The following is a 20402-nucleotide window of genomic DNA, read 5'->3' as shown; positions in this document are numbered from 1 at the left end:
TTAATACCATCGTTGAATTATGTGATATGCAAAAAAGAAAGACGTGGACAATGATATTGTAAAACTGAAATTATTTTCTTTCTCTCTTAAAGATCGAAATAAAGCATGGCTTTCATCTTTACCACAAAATAGTTATGAAAGAACATTTTTATTGTTTCATGCTATTATAATATCACTTCTGAATACTTTTTTATAGTAATTTATATTGTTTTTATGGACTAATCTATTGATTGAATGCCCAGAGCCAGTTGACGTTGTCTGCATGCTTTTTCTTTTATAGAAAATCCGTATTAACGAAGCTCAAAATACCATGGGGATTTTTGACAAATTCTTTCTAAAGGAGAAGAATCCAGAAAGCACCGGAAGATGTTGGGGGCTACATAGGGCCACCAGATGGCCAAGCGGTGTGGCCAGTGGGTGGCCCACATGGGCCAGCCTTTTTGGGTCCCTGGGCACCGTCTCTTGACCATTTTTCATATAAATTCCCATAATTTTCAAAACCCTTGGTACCATTTTTACCTATTTTTTCGACGCTGTGGGGTGGGCTCACGCGAATAACCAGCATCCGCATGCAAAAACGCTTTCTGATAGTATGTGCACCCGCATATGCCATTGTGACAACAAAATATTTTTATTTTATTTTTATTTTTGTGAATTAGTGCCAGTGTATTTGTATCTCCTCGAAAGCAGGGCAACACATTCTTTCATCTCACTAGATGCAATAGTGACATACTTGTGGTGGACTCATGTCCTCAGGCTCCCCCGTTGCAACGACGTTTGCTCCAGCACTAGTGCGGAGCTTCCGAGGTAGTCCATGAGGGGACGCATGGTCTACGTCGACGACATCTGGAAGACAGTGGTTTGTGGGCTGGGTTCTTGGTTTGCGGCTGGCAGGTACGGTTTCTTCCTTCGATGTTTTAGTCAAATGGGGTGCCTGATCTGGAGTTAGATGGCGTGTTTTGGGTGCTGACCAGCTAGATTCTTTCAATGGCAATGGCTTCGTCGTTGGTAAGGCACTTTGAAGGTCCGAAAAGCTGCATATTAGCGATGGAGCCGCATCGAGCTCAGGTGAAGAAGTGATCCATCATATTATTCTTTGGTGGGTGCTACGGTGGTGCCGGAGGCAGGTGATGGGCGTTGGCGTCATCTTCGGTCCTGATTGTATTTTTACTTCTTGGCTGGTGGTCCTTTGTGCAAAGACTAGTGTTCTGGGGTTTTTTCAGTTTTGTCATGTCAGTGTATATGTGGCTTGTAACTCTAGTTTTATTATATAAATGAGACACGTAGTGCACGCAAAACAAGAAAGATGTGGATGCTATTTTGAACATTCCTATTCGGCAAGACATGGGTGAGGACTCTTTCGTGTGTTCGAAAATCTAGGCAACTACATTGTTAAAACGGCGTACAGTATTCTAGTAACTCAAAAAGAGGGAATTGTCTAGTGGAAGGGATGGCTACTAATACCTCAAAGAATTATCGACAGTTGTGGAATGCACTTTGGAAGTTGGATGTTGTGCCAAAGGTGAGAATATTATGATGGGGAGTTCTTTGTGGAATACTTTCAAAGAACACACACTAAAAAAGACCCCATATCAACGAGTTGAAGCAGATGTAATATATGCCTTGCGATGGACGAAGATCTTCAGGACGCTTTCATTCACCGTTTGTATGCAAAACATTTTTGGGAGTAGGAGCATTTGGGGGTGCAATCACAAAATATGTATATATGAAGTCTCGCATAAAGTTGTGTCCCGGCATATCTTTTGTAATATCTGAACTAGTTATAATTTGGGTATGCAAAATGACATTATAATTTGTGGATGACAACATGACTCGTGTTTTGCAAGTGTTATAACAAGTTGACTGAAATTTCAACACGGACGGTTCAAGTTTGAAGCAAGTGGATTGAAAGAAGCAATAGCATGTTACATTATTTTTCTTTATTTTTAATCTATAGTAGAAGTATATCTAAAAAACAGATCTACACCTATTATCAAACCAAGCACACATGCACTCCAATGTGATAAAATTACCGAAGGATAAGAAGCCGGATACATCTCTCCTAGGCCATCTCATACACGAGCGGGAGATGATTCTCATGAAGGTTGATGAATACGATTCCAGATTTTCTAGCTAAATTTTCGCGCTCCGAGCACATAACCGACTTGTGGTTACATGATGCCCCCGGGATCTCTAAGCCTTGGCTATGAATTGTAAACCTATTCATTAGTCAATAAAGCTCCCAATCTTTATGCAAAAAAAAAAAGAACTGGTACTATGCATCAGGTACTATACTGCATCAAAGTAGATTAACGTTATATATATGGACACCCTAGCTGGCGAGCGTTGGCCGAGAAAGGGTGGCATTACGAACGATTTCGCTAGCATTATTAGTTATCAGGAGGTGGCAGTTTCTGTCGAAGAAGGTAATTTTTCGTTTTAAACTGCCATTTGATCTCATTTGGAACTAAAACTGCCATCAAAAGGGATTCATGTGCCACTCCTCTCTCACCAAACAGTCACTAGATATCATTTTCGTTTTTATATACCATGAGAAATGATTCAGTGATGAGCTCCCATTCCCATGATGGCATTCTTGCGCCGACAAAGCTGGCAATAACGATCAGCGGCGTCTGCAGCTATCGCGGCATCAACGAGTGCCCAATATCTAGTCCTGGCCATGGACAGCCCGGCCGAACGACCCAGCCTGAAAAAGCCCAACCCGCCTGGCCCGACACTGCTTCGAGGCCTAGATTTTGAGCCCGGAGGCTGGACCGGGCTCGGGCCTGCCATTTTCGTGATTTACTAAAGAGGCTTGGCCCATGGCCCGAGACCCGACGGCTTTTACACATGCAGGCTGGGCTTGGGCCTGATTTTCTAGGCCGGCGTCCGGGCTGGGCCATGCCCAGGCCTAGGTTTTTTGCGTCGGGTTTGGCTAGACCCGGCCCGAGAGATGGCCAGGTATACCAATATCCCTAGGAAACACAACGAGCACATGGGACAGCAAGCGGTGGCTGACGACCATAGCATCCCACAAGCAGTCGGCTGCCCGGCGGTGGCGATATTCAGATCGAAATCGTCTAGGGCTCGGCTGTTCGAGCTTTCAGTAGAATATACGAGGTAGAAACTTGCAGAATGTATGGGCAGATAACAGTTTTTCAAACAAAACTTGCCGAATAATCCTGCCCAGCAACGTCGACCCTTCGCAAGGCGCACACGCCAGCATACTCTCTCCCGTCCACAAATAAGTATGCTCTCCCATCCACAAATAAGTATGGGAGTATCTAGAACTCATTTAGATGAGATATAATTTGATCTCATTCACTTGGAAAACAAGAACATATGACATCCACGTCAGCACACACGCATCTTATAGCATCATATTCAAGAGTAGGGCGTTTTGGAGCTCGGTCTCCATGGAGGCCGAATTTTTTGAAAAAATCAAAATTCACATTTTTCAGTTTCAAAAAAATCTGAAAAAAATCATACAAGTAAACAAGGATGTTATGTGTATGTATGTAAAATTTGAAGATGAAATACCCTAAAATACGATCTGTGCAAAAAAGACAAACTCATGGACTTTTAGGATGAATAGTGCATCTACTAAAAAGCCTCAGATTTGTTCTTTTTGTGTAGCACTCATTTTAAGGTGTTTTGTTTTGAAAATTTACACACATGTGCTTTATGTCTCTAAGTATGTGTGTATTTTTTTCAATTTTTTTTGAAATGTGAAATTTTAAATTTTGATCAAGTCAAACTCGGGCTCCATGGAGCCCGAGCTCTAAAGAGCATTTTCGCATACCCAATGGCTATAAAAGATGAATGAGATCAAATTATATCTCATCTAGATGAGTTCTAGCAAAACTGAATAAGTATGGCTTTAGACGCACCTTCAGTCAAAACTTTCCTTTTTAGAGTTCAGACAAAACTTTTACTCCCGGAGTAGAACTTTGACTGTCAATATCGTTCTAGATATTTTGATTGGAGATTGGAGATTTTAAAATCGTATGTATAGCTTACTTTGTAAACTAGGAGTAGGGTATTTTTCCCCGTATTGTGATAGAACAAATATAATTTATCTGACTTTAGAATTTGTCAGGGTTGTTTAGTTCAAAACGTGGTGCAATTTCTGACATGAGACATGATGAGAGCTAGGCAAGTCACTGGACAAGATATACCAAGTAATTTATATTTCTGGGCACATAATCAAGAATAAAATGCACAATTACATATGAATGGGGAATTATATACACAATGAGGCAATTATTCTCACGCGTATATAATTTACACTAGTAAAACATGCTTTTGGGCACAAGTCCTATGGCTATCTTCTGACCCCCCACACAAAAAATCTTCAAAATGCTGTCTTCTGTTGTCTATTCTCCATATAAAACAACCTGACCTCCAGCCTTCTTAGCTTCTTTACTCTCCATGCAAAATGAAAACACAAAGGTAGGAGGAAACTCGACAAGATATATCAAAAGCTGGACAACAATAGCGTCATAGCTCTCACTTCATCAAGTCCAGGAATACAAAACCGTTCCAAAGGCTATGAAGCACCATCGATGCCAATAGGTTGCGTGATCTGGCAAAGACACCTCCCATCACAACCCCGAGAAATATCAACGGCAACACCCTTTGCACGTTGAAGTGCGCTAGCGCAAATGCTGCGGCACTTAGCAGGATTGACCATGGAAGAGGCATGTATCGCGTTAGAGATGGGAGAAGGAAACCACGGAACACAATCTCTTCCCATATAGGTGCACATACAGTTACTACCACAGCATACAAGACCATTGCCACCGGATCACGGGCCATGATGGATTGTTCTACACTGGATACCCCAGTGACTGGCCCTGATGACATATGAACTAGGCTGATGTTGATGTGAGAGAGCAAATTCACCAGTGGGAATAACAGGCACCCCAACGCTACATCCCAATGCCATTTGCCCTTCAATTTGAACTCAAACCAGCCTGGAGGAAGCGGACGGAATCTACCTAGGCACTGGTGAAGGATAGCAATCCCAGCAAGGCCTTCAGTTATGTCCGTCACGAGGCTATATAATGCTTGGCCTCTGTGCGTCAATGTTTCCTTGCTAAAGCCGGCAGCATGAGCCAAGAATGGCACTATCCAGGAACCCACAAGCCAAAATGCCGCGATCCACAAAAACATGACCTGCATTCACAAAGTATAACTAGCTTCCCTTAATACCAAATTCATGTAAACTGCTAAGGCCTTGTACAATGCAAGGTGCTTAGGAGATGCTTGGAGAAATAAACCAGGCTTTCCTTAAGCACCGGTGCTTATTTGTACAGGGCAGACGCTTAATTAGGCGTCTCTCCTCTAGAAATAGGCACTGGTGCTTCAGAAAAACCACTTTATTTTTCTAAGCATCTCTCTAAGCACCTAGCATTGTACAAGGCCTAAAAGATCATTATATTCAATCAATGTTCCCTGTTTAACTGATAACTTTAGCAAGACAACCAATAACCAACGTATTACCAGGGGCATCCATTTCTTTCCATTACATACATAATATGCTAGCACATGCATCATAACATTTTTTTTCATGTCATATCCAAAAGATGTAACCACATAGGTTCGGCATCTTTTAGATCAGATTCACTATTGATATGTCCGTGTCCGTATACAGAAATCTAACGGAACATGGATGAATTACAATAAAAACAACATCTGACCCCTACCCATGTCCCTTAGGATACCCAGAAGATATCTTATGAATTAGCAAAACGGATGTCCGACAAAACCAAAACAAATATAGGAACATAATAGAATAACTTGAGAACTAACCTGGGTAATTGTTTGTCCAGTCCAAGGTACTGCCCAGCGCTCATTCCAAAATCTGGATACCGTTTCCTGTAGATTTCCCTTTATCTGGAAGATAAATTCAGAATTTCCATTGATTCACAGGACAAAATAAAAGTCTTAACAATGAAAAGGACTGGCATCAACATCTAGCCAATTGGCACTAAACAAAATATGAACACCTGAACCGATCAAATATCGAATGAGTGAGAAACTAATTTTCAAAGTATATTAACAATAAGATGGTAAATATTCTGCCAAGTAACTACAGATCCCACAATGTTTGCAACAAGAGTAACACAAAAGGAGAATATTAGAATTTAGCTTTACTGGTGAAAGACCGTGCAAGATATCATACAAATACCTGGGCTTGATGAGAATGTGTAGTGCAAGGCCCTAAAATGGCAGGTATTCATAAACTTATAAACGACAAGCACTTCTTCCTATATGTTACTCCCTCAGTTCCATAATTCTTGTTGTGGTTTTAGTTCAAAACTAAAACCACGACAAGAATTATGGAACGGAGGGAGTATTAAACATTGAGATGATCAATTGTTCATCCAAAAGGTTCCTTATAAACTCGGATAGACATGCAACGCAATACAGTAGCACAACAATAGCTATTTTCCTTCGGTCCACACATTGACTGGCACCACACTAACAGAGAAAAGCACATGCCTCTATCGGTAAGAAAATCAATTCAGGTGCAACAACTAATTTTTTATCAGGTCGCCGCCAGTTAATACTAATAGAAGCGATGTGATTCGGTAACTTGAAAACCAGGCCCAGCCGTAGTTAAAAAAGGCGCGCCTAAGCAAGCGCTTAAGTGCGCCTAGGCTCTAGGTGATAGCAAAACACCTAGCGCATAACTGCGCTTAATCTGCACATAATTGCGCATAAGCATGCGCTTTGATCAGAAAAGCGCAAGACGGTGGCAAAACGCACAATTAACGCCTAGCGCTTTTTTGAACTACCGCCCAGCATTTAATAGATCAAGTATGAACTCAAATCGATGTAGTAGTTCACAATGTCTCCTTCATCGACTGTGAAGAATGTTCTATGCCACGATTCCATGCATGACTATTGACTACTGTTTTGCCATTTTATCTCTTAAGCTCTCAAATAGCGTTTCAAGTGAGCAACTGAGCATAGAAACTGGTAGTTCTACTTCTATTGTATCACGCATACTGTGCTTCATTTTGCAGTATCAACCTACTGAAATTCCTATTGGTCAAAACACAATGTAGTTGGAATGCGAAAAAGAAACAAGACAAACCTTCTGCGCTCTAACAAACCAGTCTCCCTTTACATAATTCTCATCATCCCTGTTGGGGATTCCACCGTCTTCCTCCTTCAGGTCAGGGTCCCCTGAGATCTCTGCCTGCTCATTGTACTTGAAGCCGGTGCCATCATCAGATGTTGTTGATACATCGTGCTCCTGCTTGAAGCACGAGATGTGAACCGGCCCCCACCCCTAAATGCACACAACAAGCACAAGAAACAAAAAAAAAATCAAATTAACGCAAGCAGCATGCCATTGGCATGTCATTCAGATTGGACAGGTGGATAGCAATGTTGCAGCTCGGAAACCAGACTTAATACATCACACTAGCAAAATAAACCACACATATCAAAGTTAATGAATCCATCGTTGCTTTCGTCTACAGATATCTGGAACCAAGATTACTACACTGATCCACACGACTCGCAAAATCTGTAGCCATTTCTCGCCAAAATTCCACAAAGCCGAGCACTGTACAAGGCTTGCCTGCTGAAGTTGCGGCAGACAACGACACGACCGGCTACGCAGAAACAAGGTCAAACGGTTCAACCAGGGAGCAGGGGATCTTTTTGGCCTTACCTTGGTGGGAGCAGCCACGCGAGGCTTAAATCTGAGTGATGGCCTCTCTGCGGCGGCGGAGGGAGGTGGGAGCCTAACCCTACCGCAGGTGAGCCGCGGAGGGGGAGGGGCTAGGCAGGAGGTGGACGACATGCGTGTTCGGTAACCCGCCGAACCGATTTAGGGCAGGAGAGAGGGGCTTGGGCAAGGAGGCGAACGGCGCAGCGCGACTCCGGCGACGTCGAGGCGGGGACCAGGATGCGGGCGAGTGCGCGTGCAGGCCACAGCAACGGTGGGGGCGCGGGCGCACCGGCGGCCGGCTGGTAGGGCGACGAGGGGGGAATGCGAGCGAGCATGCGCGCGGTGAGGACTACCTACAAGATAAGACGTAATTTGGTTTCATTCACCTGGAAAATAAGAAAGGATACAACCCACGTCAGCACACACGCATCTTATAGCACCACATTCAATGGCTATAAAAGATGAATGAGACCAAATTAAATCTCATCTAGATAAATTCTAGCAAAACTGTTTCACATTCACTTGTGCATCAGTTGATATCTATGCCGATGTGTTTTGTGTTTGTTGATCCGATCAATCCAAACCATCCAAATTTTACACTCTTAGGCCTCCTTTAGTTTGTAGGAATGTCATAGAATTTCTATAAGATAGAATTTGTATAGGGAAAAAAATTTTGAGACCTTTTTTTTTTAGAACGAAGGTTTTAGAGGAGTCCGGCTTTAAATTAACAAAGCCATCAACCGGCCAAGAATAGTAATACAAGCGCGAAACCAACACAAGAAAACAGAAAAGCGACAAGGTACAAAGACGCTGGACAGAGCTCACAAGCCTCACACACACCAAGCTAAATAAGATCGAACATGGAGACACGCAGCTTGGAGATGTGTAGGTCCTCAATCCCGTACGGGTCACCAAGGAAGTAGGAGAATGTCAGCACAGGAGTAGCAATTCCGACGGTGAGGAAGGACACGCCGTCGCCAAATCGCCAGCGGCCCCGACATGCCATGACCTCCCAGCTCCACTGTCAAAGAAAGCCCCTGCCTCCTCGCCTGGATCGAAGGCGCCGAACCGTTGACAGTGTCGCGGTTCACCCTAGAACCTGGGAGGAAGGACACCGGCAGGCTGCATCTGGAAAAGGAACCGAGCGCACCCGACAAGCCACGGAGCGCTGACCTGGAGCAGAGCACCACCAAATCCATGGACTGGACATGAATGAGAAAGAGATGCCGGAATGGGCGGAGAAGAGCAGTAGCGGCCAGCTACCTCCGCCGCTGCACACCCACCACATCGCCGAGCAAGCCCAATGCCCACCTAGCTCCCAAAGACGGCGCCTTCAGGAAGGAACGCGACGCCAAGGGCGCCGCCGCCGCCCAACAGAGTTGTGGTTTTCACCCGGGAGACTAGAGGGCAAGGGGGCAGTGGATCTGACCTGAACGGCGCCTCCAAGGAGGGGAGGGGCGCCCTCGAGCGTCGCCGCCGCCAAGACCGGCGAGGCCGGCCTGGGATTTCTCCCGGTCTTCGAATCCACGACACCCATACCCTAACGGCGCGAGACCTGGTGGCCCGCAGAGGAGCAGGCTGGATCTGGCCGGGGAGGAGCTCGCCAAACAGGGGAGGCAGGGGCGGCCAGATCTGGCGCTGCCGATCTGCCGCTGCACCACGCCACCCGTCCTCCGGTTCACCCGCCGTCCACACGGCCAGGTTCGCCGGCCCACGCCCCCGCCACCGCCTGTCGCAGGGCCGATGACGTCTCTCCGACAGGGCCGCCGCCCCGGGGACCTCGGCCCCCTGCAAAAGAGGCAGGGCAGCCAGGGCCCCGCCGCCACCTTCCTCGGCGGCGCCCCGGGCTTGCCCGGCGGCGGCCTCAGGCGGCGGCGAGGGGGGAAGGGAGGGGAAAAGGAGGCGGCGGCGCTAGGGAGGGGAGGGAGTCCGGGCCTCTTTGAGGCCCTTTGATTTGTAGGAATGAATTCCTATTCTTATATAGGATAGGAATCAATCCTTCACATCTTGAAGGAAAAAAAACATTAGCTAAAACTCAATGGAAAAATTTCTATCCTATGCATCAAATGACATCTCTTTCTCTGTAGGAATTGAGATGCATGTCATCTCACTTCCTATGATTTTCCTATTCCTACAACATATCTATCCTATGAACCAAAGGAGGCCTTAACATAATTGGCCACGCAATGACTATCCCCGCAATTGTGCAATTATTCTCTTTCTTTTATCAAATATATATCCATTTTATTTTGCACCTTGCATTGTTGTGCACGTTGAACTCTAGTCGCCTTCTCTCCTTATATGTGCATACATACTGTGTTTCGCATGATACATACTTTCCTCTTTGGTTGTATATGTCTACATAAGTTTTATGACAATGTATCTCTGCTCTTATAAAAAAACAGAGTTAATAATGATGATGTGTCTGCCATCCTGCAATATAGGATGTCCAATTTATATCTGACGAATATGAAGGAAACTATGACAATTTTGCAAAAAGATACCCACACCCTTCTCTAGATTTGCAAATAAGGTCTTTCCTCGTTCATTCTTTTCTCCCACAAGATAAACTACTCATACAAATGTATCTTGATGTTCCGTGCAACGCACGAGCATCTTGCTAGTAATAGTATTTGTGTAAAATCATGTGTAGCAACACATTATACGATTGCCAGTAATTATGAATGTCACATGGCTAATGTACGTAGATGGTTTAACCATATGGCAAACCTGGCGATGTGTCCAAATCTGATAAATACATGTGTTTTCAATTGTGCATTTTTCTTTAGTTGGATAGTTGAGTAGAGGTATAAATGCTCAAAAAAATTATAGGGGCGTTCATGGCATCCATGGTCCATGGAACACTCCTGTACGTGTATGTAACCGTTGGGTGGTGAAGGCGGTGAGATAAATTAGTAATATGATCGACAAAATACAAATATAGACCTAACAACCATTCATACCGTTTATCGACTACTTCAACATATGGGTGCAGCACCTTCCTTCGGGCAACGTTTTTTCAGAGTACCACCAGGTTGAAAGAAATCGCTTAGCACGAGTTCTGTTACAGAACCACAAAGCAGTTGACATCATCCTATTTGGCCAAACCATTAGTTTTTTAGAAACTTTGCGCTTTTAGTCTGATTTCTTGTTGTATTGTGTTGAATTGTTTTTAGATTTATTGTGTAAAAAGTGTGGATGAAAAAAAATTGATTAGTCAGATGACAAAAATAGACGAAGCTAATTAGACAAACGGAGTCATCGACTTATAGAAGCAATTTTCCTATTGTTTTGTACCTCAACATTTATTGAAGGAATTTATCACACTTCTTTTATTCAATAGTGTTTATCAAGGGAATTTCTCTAACGTTTTGATCCCAAGGGCTTCACTTAGAGCTTAAATTCAGGAGAATCTATCCAATGCGGTTTGTTCCTCTACACTACATGTTTTTGGAGGTTTTTCTCGATCGTCATCATCATGAGCTATGCATGCCAATGACGATAGGTTTGGCTGTGGTTTCGACAAGAATTTTGAGACATACTCCATTTCTCAGCTGTAATGAGCTATGATGTTGTCCGTGTTTCTTGGAGTGCTATTTTGATTGTAATTTCTCTTTCCCTTGCTTAGGCCTTTTCTCAGCTGCCCCATTTGTAACCGATGTTTCAGCTAGATTAAAAAAACTCAGCAATGCAGGGCCTTGCGTCTCCTCCGTCGGTCGATTAGATCGCCTCCTCCAGGATGATGGTGTGGCCATTTTCACGCTTCCCCGTTTCGGACTTTCTGAACAAGATACTCCCTCTGGCTGCCCTACGTTTTCCTTCATTAAACAGCGACCACAACCACTCAATTTTCCAAGCCACAACAGCAGCGGTTTCCTTATCAGTTATGTAGATGTAGCACCTCCAACTATCAGCTATTCTGGGTTACTATGTTCTGCTACCTAGCTTGTGGTGTGGCCACACTGCCAGCATTCATAGACCAACACGGGTGCAACACTTTGATTGACGCCGTTTTTCTACGGACAGGATGTCAGTAACCTGACCTTGTGCAGTGCTAGTGATTTTAGTCCTACCTTAGACATGGGAGGAGGCTAGGAGCTCCTTATAAAGGAGAGTGCCACATTCCTTTTAGGTCAGTCTTTTGGGATGTAGTGAGCTCTTCGCTTGTACTGGAGTGTCCGATGCGCACGGAAAACGTTCAAACATATGCTGATGGACCGGGAGCTAGGCCTAGACTGTTAACAAGTGGTATCAGAGCTGGGCCCCACGCCACCCTAAAAGGGGCTTCCCTAGGGGGGTGGGATGTCAGGAACGTGACCTTGGGCAATGCTAATGACTTTAATCCCACATCGAATATGGAAGGAGGCTAGGAGCTCCTTATAAGAGAGACTACCACATTCCCTTCAGGCCGGTCTTTCGCGATGTAGTGGGCTCTTCGCTTGTACTGAAGTGTTCGATGCGCACCGGAAACGTCCGAACATATGCCGATGGACCGAGAGCTGGGCCTAGGCTGTTAACACAGGAAACCAGAGAGGAACATGACACGCAGCAAAAGAGGCGATGGTCCAATCATACATGGCAAATGATGGTGTCAAATACGCATATCCAATCCAAACACAAGATCAAAAGGTAAAATACGCCCGACACAGCATGCAAAAAAAATCTTTGAACTATTGCAACCTTTATTTTGATTACACCGCAGTTCAATAAGATAAAAATCAAGCAAACCCCAACATTGGCAGCCTTGCGGGTCTCAGCACGCGTGGCCTTTCGTTTCAGTTGTACATTATTCAGTTTGACTCAATTTACTACAATGTTTTTGTAACTCGTTTGCCAACATCTAGCTAACTGATTGATGGGCATTTATACATTTGCAGAAAAAACATCCCCATGTTAATTATCGGGAGAAAAGAACCAAAGCATTTGATTCATCTCAGTTCGCAATCTACGCGGCACAAGCCATAGCTTCTGGTTTAGCTGTTTCCTCAGGTCTGCTGAGCACAAAAGCTGAGGTTAGTAACTGGTTAAATAAACAAACAAAATGAGATGAAGAACTAGTAAGAAACAAGTTGTATTTCCCATTTCCATAAAAAAACGACGCCTGAAGAAAATTGAATCTAGTTTTGTTTTGAATGGATGATAGACCATCAGTTAACGTATTATGTATGTATATATTAATGACACTGAGGTCAGTATGCATAACAAAAGAGATTAATCAAAAACGTTGTTAGAGATGGCGGTTGACACAAATTGTACCTCTCAATTCCTTCTCCAACTTCCATTCTGATAAAATTGCCAATTGTTACTTTCGAACCAACCTCCTTTGACAAATCATTCAGCAGAGTCTGAAAATAATGATACCAACAAGCAAAGCTATTAGAGATCACACAATTCACAGCCGTAAATCATCAAGGGAAAAGGTTGGCCAACTTACCTTAATGTTTGTGCTATCATTAACAACGTATTTTTGCTCCAAAAGCACGACATCTTCAAAATACTTCCTCAATCGGCCTTCCACCATTTTCTCTATGGCCATTTGGGGTTTACCTGAACTCTCAGCCTAACGTGTTACAAAGCAGTATGTCATGTCATTTCTGAAGTAACTTGGCATGCACAGCTCGCCCTCATATTATGTGGATCCATGTCATAAAACATACTAATTCAACTCATGGAAATAAGCAGTGTAAGTGCTACCCACTTCTAAAACTTATAAACCAAACAGCTGTCCCGATATTACTAATCCAAAAATCACCATATTATGATACAATCAGGCTGCTTCCCGTTACGTCATCTTTCTCATCTCCGCAACACACATGCTTCTTTCTTTTAATCTTTTAATCCAAAATCTTACGGCGATGCATGCATCTGCTTATCCTTAATCATTCCCTACTTTGTAAAATTGTTTTGTTTGTTCTGTCAAAATGGTAGAGAACTTAAGAACCAGCTGATGGCCTGTGATAGACACATTTATCACACAAGTGCATGTCCATTTCTTGTATAATAGTGGATGGATGTCAACTACTCAGAGCATTACTAGTAGAGCCCTCAAACCCTCAAACCCCTAAAAATAACCGCTTTTTTACAGTTTTCGCCGAAAAAACGCCGTAGACTAGAACCTCTAAACCCTCAAACCCGTAAAAAAAATTAGAGGTCCAACCCTCAAACAACTTTGCAATCTGTAGAAGTAGGGGTTGAGGGGAAAATCGCCCCCCAACCCGCACTCCTCCTCCTCGCTCGCGCGGGAGCCAACCGCCTCCTCCTCCCGCTGCCTCCTGCCGCGCCGGCCATGGAGGGCCCCGCCGCCGCCGCGCCCCCGCCCGCCTCGCCCGCCCCCGCCCCCGCCCAACCGACCGTGGCCGACGTGGTGGCGGCGACCCACGTCGGGGCCAAGCGGCGGCGGGCGGGCCTCGCACCACCGTCACCGCCCCGACCACTGTCACCGCACCGGCGCCCGCCCTCGCCGCCTCCCTGCCGCCCGCCCCGGCCACCAAGAAGAGCCGGCCGAAGGCGGCCTCTCATGGGCCATGAGGGGCGGCCTCCAAGGTCGCCGGCTCGTCCCCGGCCGTGACCAAGCCGCGGAAGAAGCCCGCGGCGGCCGCAGTCGCCGAACCTCCTCCCGCCGCGCACGAGGTGTTCGAGGAAATGGCAAACCCATCCTCGTTCATGGACCTCCTCCAAAACGCGGAGGTGGACCTCGGAGCTCCGCCTCTAGACCCCTTTAGGGTTGGTGACGACTTGGAGGAGGAGGAGGAAGATGAGGAGGATGTAGGGGATGACGAGGAGGAGGTGGCCGAGATAGGGGAGGAGGCATTCACCGCCGCTTCCCGCCCACACGCGCGGTCGACAAACTACACCGAGGCGGAAGATGTCCTCTTGTTTCGTGCTTGGGCAGCTGTGGGAATGGATGCAACCACCGGCACCGATCAAACCGGTAAACGGTATTGGCAAAGGATCGAGGACGTCTACTGTAAGATCAAGCCGAAGAATAGTGGGTTCATCCATCGCTCTTTCCGGTCGCTTCAAGGCCGGTGGGAGTTGATCAAGCCCGCTTGTTCTCGTTGGAGTGCGGCCATGGACCAAGTGATAGATGCACCACCTAGTGGAACCGTGGAGAGTGACTATGTGAGTACATATTTCTTCACTATTTTGATTATGTGTGTGCACTATGCTATTGGTGGGTTCTTATGTGATTTATGTGTGGTTGATAGGAGACAATTGCCGGCATGAGGTACAAGGAGATGGCCGCTTCCAAGGGCAAGCCATTCCCATTTAAGCATGTTTGGTCAATTCTTCAAACCTTTGACAAGTGGAAGTTGAGGGATCAAGAGACCGCACCCAAGAAGTCGGCAATGCTAAGGATGGATGATAGTGAAGATGAGGAGGAGAGGAACTTGGGCAAGCCCGAGGGAACCAAGAAGGGCAAGCTAAGGGTGAAGATGGAAGAAGAGGCGTCAAGCCTAAGGGAGAAGATGGACCACATGATGAAGGCAAGAGAGGAATTGACAACGAAGACATTGGAGACGAAGCTTCTTATCACCGAGAAGAAGAAAGAGGTCAAGCTTGCACAAGTTGAAGCAAAGCGTGAAGAAGCAAAGCGCAAGGCCGAGTTGGAGGAGAGGATGATCAAGCTCAAAGAGGCAAAGGTATGGAAAGAACTCATGGTGGAAGAGAAAGAGCACATGATGATGTCCAAGAAGGACATGGATGAAGACCAATTGCAATGGTGGAAGGACTACAAGGAGGACATCGCGGAGAGGAAGAGGATGTTCCGTGTTGCGTCCTCTACTTTTTGAGGTGACACTCCGATGAGTAGTTGTGGTGATGGCGGTGTGTACGACTCCACCGGTGCCGATGGAGATGCTTGATGGAGCCCGCTTGTGGTCTAGGAGATGGCGCCGAGGTGCAACTCTTTGGTGATGGTGCCGATGAGAGGAGGAAGATGATGATTTTGTGATGTAAACTATTAAACCATGCATCAATGATTGTCATTTGGTAGTTTGTTTGGAAGTTGATTGTGTTCTTGTTGTCATAAATTGTGAGATGTCAAATGATAGATTTAAAGGTTGGGGTCGAGGCAAAGACTAGAACCCTCAAATCCAATCCTTAAAGCAGTTTAAGGGTTGGGTTTGAGGGTTCTAGTATTTGCCCCTGTTTTTCAACCCTTAAAAGTGTCAAAAAGTGGCACTTCTCAACCCTTAAAACTGCTTTAAGGATTTGAGGGTTGGAGGGTTCTACTAGTAATGCTCTCAGCCACACGACTATATGACTGTAAATCATTCTAGGTAACGTCAGAATAAGGTTACCTGAGTTCGGAGCACGTCACATTCATTTTCCAGAGCTGCAGCAGAAACCAAATCTTTTGATAAGAATAATGGTTTTGCTGCAACAATATGCATTGCGATAGACGACCCAACTCTCTTGAGAGCATCAAGGGAAGCACTGCTATCTTCTGCTTCTAATGTAATCAATCCAGCAATGCGGCCCAAACCTGAAGCAAGAAAATGCATCAATTAAGTGAACGAGCAAATGTGCCGTTTATCCAAAGCAAGGAGAAAATGGGGAAAAAAAAGAAGAGTGCTGACAGGAACAAATGCATAATACCGAGTTTGGTCATCTTAGGAAAGAGATTATTAGTAGGATTAATCTAACGTGTTAATTTATATAAGGAGTACAGAAACAAGGCTTCCCCGTTTTAGATCAAGTGTCATTTTCTTAATGTTGTACTGCTAGTACAAAATTCAAGAGTAGTTGTTGAAATTGCAATTTGTCAGTAGTATGGCTGCACGGCTATGTTTCTGCCAACAGTTCTGCAAAAGTAAACTAAGGCTTGTCTCCTGCTAGAAATACAATAAATACACAGTACTGTATGATATCCAGCTGTCTACAAAGAATGAAACGGTGATAAGAATAAATAGGAGACAAACATGCTCCAGCTGAAAATTATTGTTTGTAGTGTTTAATAATCATACTTAGCTAATGAAATAAAAAATCTGAAGAATGACAGACACATGGTCTGGATAAAACTTGACAAACTGAAATAACAATGTCTGCGCACCTGGCTGAGGACAGGTATGCAGATAAGATGAAACGACACCATGTGCAGTCGTGGACAACATGAAACCTCTTCTGAGTTTTACATTCTCCCCAACCATGGCAGCAACTTCTGTAACAGCATTTTGAACAGTTGTTTCACCACTGAGTTTAGGATGATCTAGGTTAATACTCATGTTCTGCAAAGATGAGGAGCAATGTAGTAGTTTCTCACATGAAAAAAACAGAAGAAAAAAAAGGAAGATAAACATATAATAATCTCAGCTGTATTGCAGACACTTCAATTTATATAGATCATCAGACATTATTAGCCTAAAATTTACTATCCATCTATGAAAAATAGATGCAGGCACTGCAAGGCACTACAGCTGAGAAACAGGCACCTGATTGTTCCAAAAGTAATGTAACATAAGCAAAACAGGAAATCCAACCAAAACCACCTGAAGTAATTTCATTTCGTTTCAGATGCTTTATGCTTGTCACCAAGCATTGCCTGTATAATTGAATATGATGACCCTCAAAAGCATCACCGCCACTCACCCATCCCATTCCTCACCAATCACAAATCAAATATACGACAAACTAGTCTCAGCATAGATGCACAAAGTCAACAGTGCAGGACATAAATAATCTTACTTGCACTGCTAAGGCTGCATCACCTTCATTACAGGAATTTCTGTTGGTGTTGTAAACCCCTTCATTTATACTATGATGTATTTTTTCACTCATGTTGCATTAGTAGATGCCATGTCAAGTTTATCATATCAACTCTTGTCAATATCTACAAAATTTCAGTGATACTAGGTCACAGCATAACACTATGACATCTCCATGTTCTTGATCAATGGTATTTTAGTACTTCAAGCAATTCACCAAACCGACTCCGTACATAATGAAAAGCTGATGCCCACAAGGCTTAGATGGTATTAGGCCCCGCCATAACACTATACACAAATTTGATCATAAAGCCAGTTCAAACGGAATATAAATCGATATAGAACTCCATCTAATTAAAATCCAATAATTTGGATTTGGTAGTCACGAGTCTAGAGCCATCACTGGTAGATATAAGCAACAATGCCATACGTCATGTACTGGAACTGCTCAGCAGGGGAAGATGATAGAAACAATAGATGTTCAATAAACTAAAAAACAGGTAATTACACACCTCCAAATATGCAGGAGCAAAAGGAAAAACCAATTTGCCGGGATCCTGTGCTGACAAAGCCATCTTTGCCAAGGATGAAGCCTGTATGGCAAATGAATTTTCGGGAAAAGGGTTATCAACATTGTATCAGTGTAAGAGCACAGAATCAATCGGCACATTTAATTAAGTACACTCTAGTGTTGTGTCCAATATGATACCAGAAGTAATTAATATCCTAGGATATAAAATGACATGAACAAAGTACTTCAAGAATACAATTACAACAGAGTTTGAAGTTGGAGTATCAGAAAAAAACTAGAAAGCTGATTATACACGGTTAGAACATTCTTATTTATGTTTGATATAACATAAGGTCCGACACAACATTTACTACTATTATGAAGGGGAATTGGTGGGTCCGTCATCCAACTCCCCTCACAAACCAGACACGTGGGACTGATTTTCTACCATCCGAAAAAACAATCGGCTGCCTCTGCTCCCATACCATGTGCGCTTGATTTTCTACCGTCCAAAAAAAAGGACTGCCCATTTAAAAATCGTATGAGATCTTAAAATCGGACGCATTGCCATCTTTTCCCAAAATTAAAATGATACTTCAAGTCATGGAGAAATGATTTCTACTTATGCCAACTAGCAATAAAATCATTTTATAATTTCCATATACTTATGTTAAGGATATGGACCTAAAAGGACCTTGTCTCTCACTCTTACAGGGTTTCAGTATAATTATAAGATAAAACACAGATCATGTTGCTGAGGGTGATACCGACCAGATACTGGAACACATCATTTCTTGCCACAAAGTCAGTCTCGCAGTTTAGCTCAACCACAACAGCCCTTTTCTCATCTTGTGCGATAGCTAGCAAACCTTCAGCAGCAGTCCTTGACGACTTTTTGGCAGCAGATATCACCCCTCTTTTCCTTAGATCCTTCTGTGCATCCTCTGAAAGAAACCAACAAACTGGGATAAGAATGGAGGGAATAAACACATTTGTCAACAAAGCTGCGCCTAAAGCAAGGAGAAAGAAGAGCTAACCAATATCCCAGTTGCAACTGACTAGCGAAGCCTTGACATCTTTGATCGGGGCACATGTTCTTTCGCGTAGTCGTTTAATAAGATTCATTTGCTCCGAAGCAGGCACCTCAGAGCTAAATCTCCTACAAATCATGCCATTTGGGGCAAAATGATTGCTCGACAGGTGAGTTTCGAACGTTGCAGAAGTATACCCTCGAGCAGCTTGTCGTTGAGCACGAGACAGAAGCCCTAGTATGGGCCTTCTAGCACCCTGACCCCAGGCCATTCTCGGATTGCTCTGCAACAAGGGCGGACAGACGCAATTCTTCAGAAAACTACACAGGCAACGCACATCACAGCAGCCAAATTCAGTTTTGGGTAAAAGACGATTAGGCGCCGCCGCTGCCAGATGCAGAGAGGATAGAGGGCGCCAAGCGCAGGGAGAAAGAGAGGAATGGAGCCCCACCTGCAGATACGCCGCTGCCAGCCGCCGTTCAACCGCCGCCGCCGAACGCCAGAGAGGGTGGGAGACTGGAGGCCGAGAGGAGGGTGCGCGCGGTAGGGTTTCGTAAGGGGTTGAACCAGGAGCAGAAAAAGGAAAAGAAAACCTTTTGATCTGGATGGATGGAAAAATGGAAAACCTTGGAGAGCACCGATGAGGCTGGTTGCTCCCCTTGGTGTGTCGCCCACACAACGTAATCACATAGCATATATTTTTTAGTGGATGAATTTTCGCAACCATGCATGTAGTCATTTTGTTAATTATTCATCAAGACTTTACAATGTAATACATCAATAAGTTTGAAGTCATCATCTTCGCAATATCGATCGCTACTCATATCAACTTGGTGAAGTGATTCAGATTGTCAGGACCACGTATCCCAGATCTCACACCAAAGTCCAACATCTAACACCGGAGACCCAACATCTAACGCCGAATTGTCGGGTCTGGGCCACACACCGGTCCGGCTCACTATCAGCGGGCACCGCATGCGCACACTGCAGAGGCCATCGCCACCATCTTCCATCAAATCTTCTTTAGAGCAGGTACTGACGCATCAACTTTACCAGGCCTGCCATCGACGCCAGACAACGCCACCTCCCTAAGCGTGTCGGTCATCACACACCCGTCGCCAAGACCCTGCCGTGCCATGCTGTCAAGACTCCATGTCGTCGATGCGTCACATGAAACGCCGCTCCACCTGCATCCTCCGCCCGGCTACTCTCTTCGTTCCAAAATACTCTCTATGTCCCATAGTAGAAGAGGTTTTGCAGTTCAACCGCAAAAACGTCTTGTATTTAGGGACAGAGGTTAAGTGTCATGGTTTTAGTACCGAAAAAGATGGGAGGTATGGGAACTAGAGATCTTTACAGCTTTAATCTTGCTATGTTAGTGAATCATTATATGCACATGTTCTTGGTGCAAAATACTATCCTGATGATGACATTTTGAAAGCCAGACCAAAGAACGGTTCATC

The 20402-nt window shown here is 44.5% G+C and overlaps 1 protein-coding gene across 1 annotated transcript; it reads right to left on the bottom strand.

The window, feature by feature from the left end:
• Window positions 1-4173: 4173 nt before the first annotated feature.
• Window positions 4174-19594, bottom strand: LOC123153434 (uncharacterized). The gene is made up of 14 exons (XM_044572559.1): window positions 19391-19594; window positions 18946-19259; window positions 18680-18852; window positions 17910-17990; window positions 16746-16920; window positions 15994-16178; window positions 13125-13250; window positions 12947-13035; window positions 12651-12684; window positions 7888-8043; window positions 7691-7840; window positions 7106-7303; window positions 5815-5898; window positions 4174-5178 (listed from the first exon to the last, which is right to left on the bottom strand). Exons 2-14 carry the CDS (start codon window positions 19208-19210, stop codon window positions 4510-4512), a joined length of 2385 nt encoding a protein of 794 aa, XP_044428494.1. The 5' UTR covers window positions 19211-19259; window positions 19391-19594; the 3' UTR covers window positions 4174-4509.
• Window positions 19595-20402: the final 808 nt, after the last annotated feature.

Source organism: Triticum aestivum, chromosome 7A (genome assembly GCF_018294505.1).
Source record: "Triticum aestivum cultivar Chinese Spring chromosome 7A, IWGSC CS RefSeq v2.1, whole genome shotgun sequence".
Classification (NCBI taxonomy): Eukaryota; Viridiplantae; Streptophyta; class Magnoliopsida; order Poales; family Poaceae; genus Triticum; species Triticum aestivum.
This window is presented reverse-complemented; position numbering and strand designations above follow the sequence as displayed.

What these genes read in the sequence shown, in the direction of transcription:
- LOC123153434 (XM_044572559.1), bottom strand. Translation starts at nt 19,210, where the DNA reads ATGGCCTGGGGTCAGGGTGCTAGAAGGCCCATACTAGGGCTTCTGTCT. An exon ending in TTGCTCCTGCATATTTGGAG is followed by an intron (nt 16,921 to 17,909) that starts GTGTGTAATTAC and finishes TCATCTTTGCAG; the next exon opens with AACATGAGTATTAACCTAGA. An exon ending in GCGTGGCTGCTCCCACCAAG is followed by an intron (nt 7,304 to 7,690) that starts GTAAGGCCAAAA and finishes GTGTGCATTTAG; the next exon opens with GGGTGGGGGCCGGTTCACAT.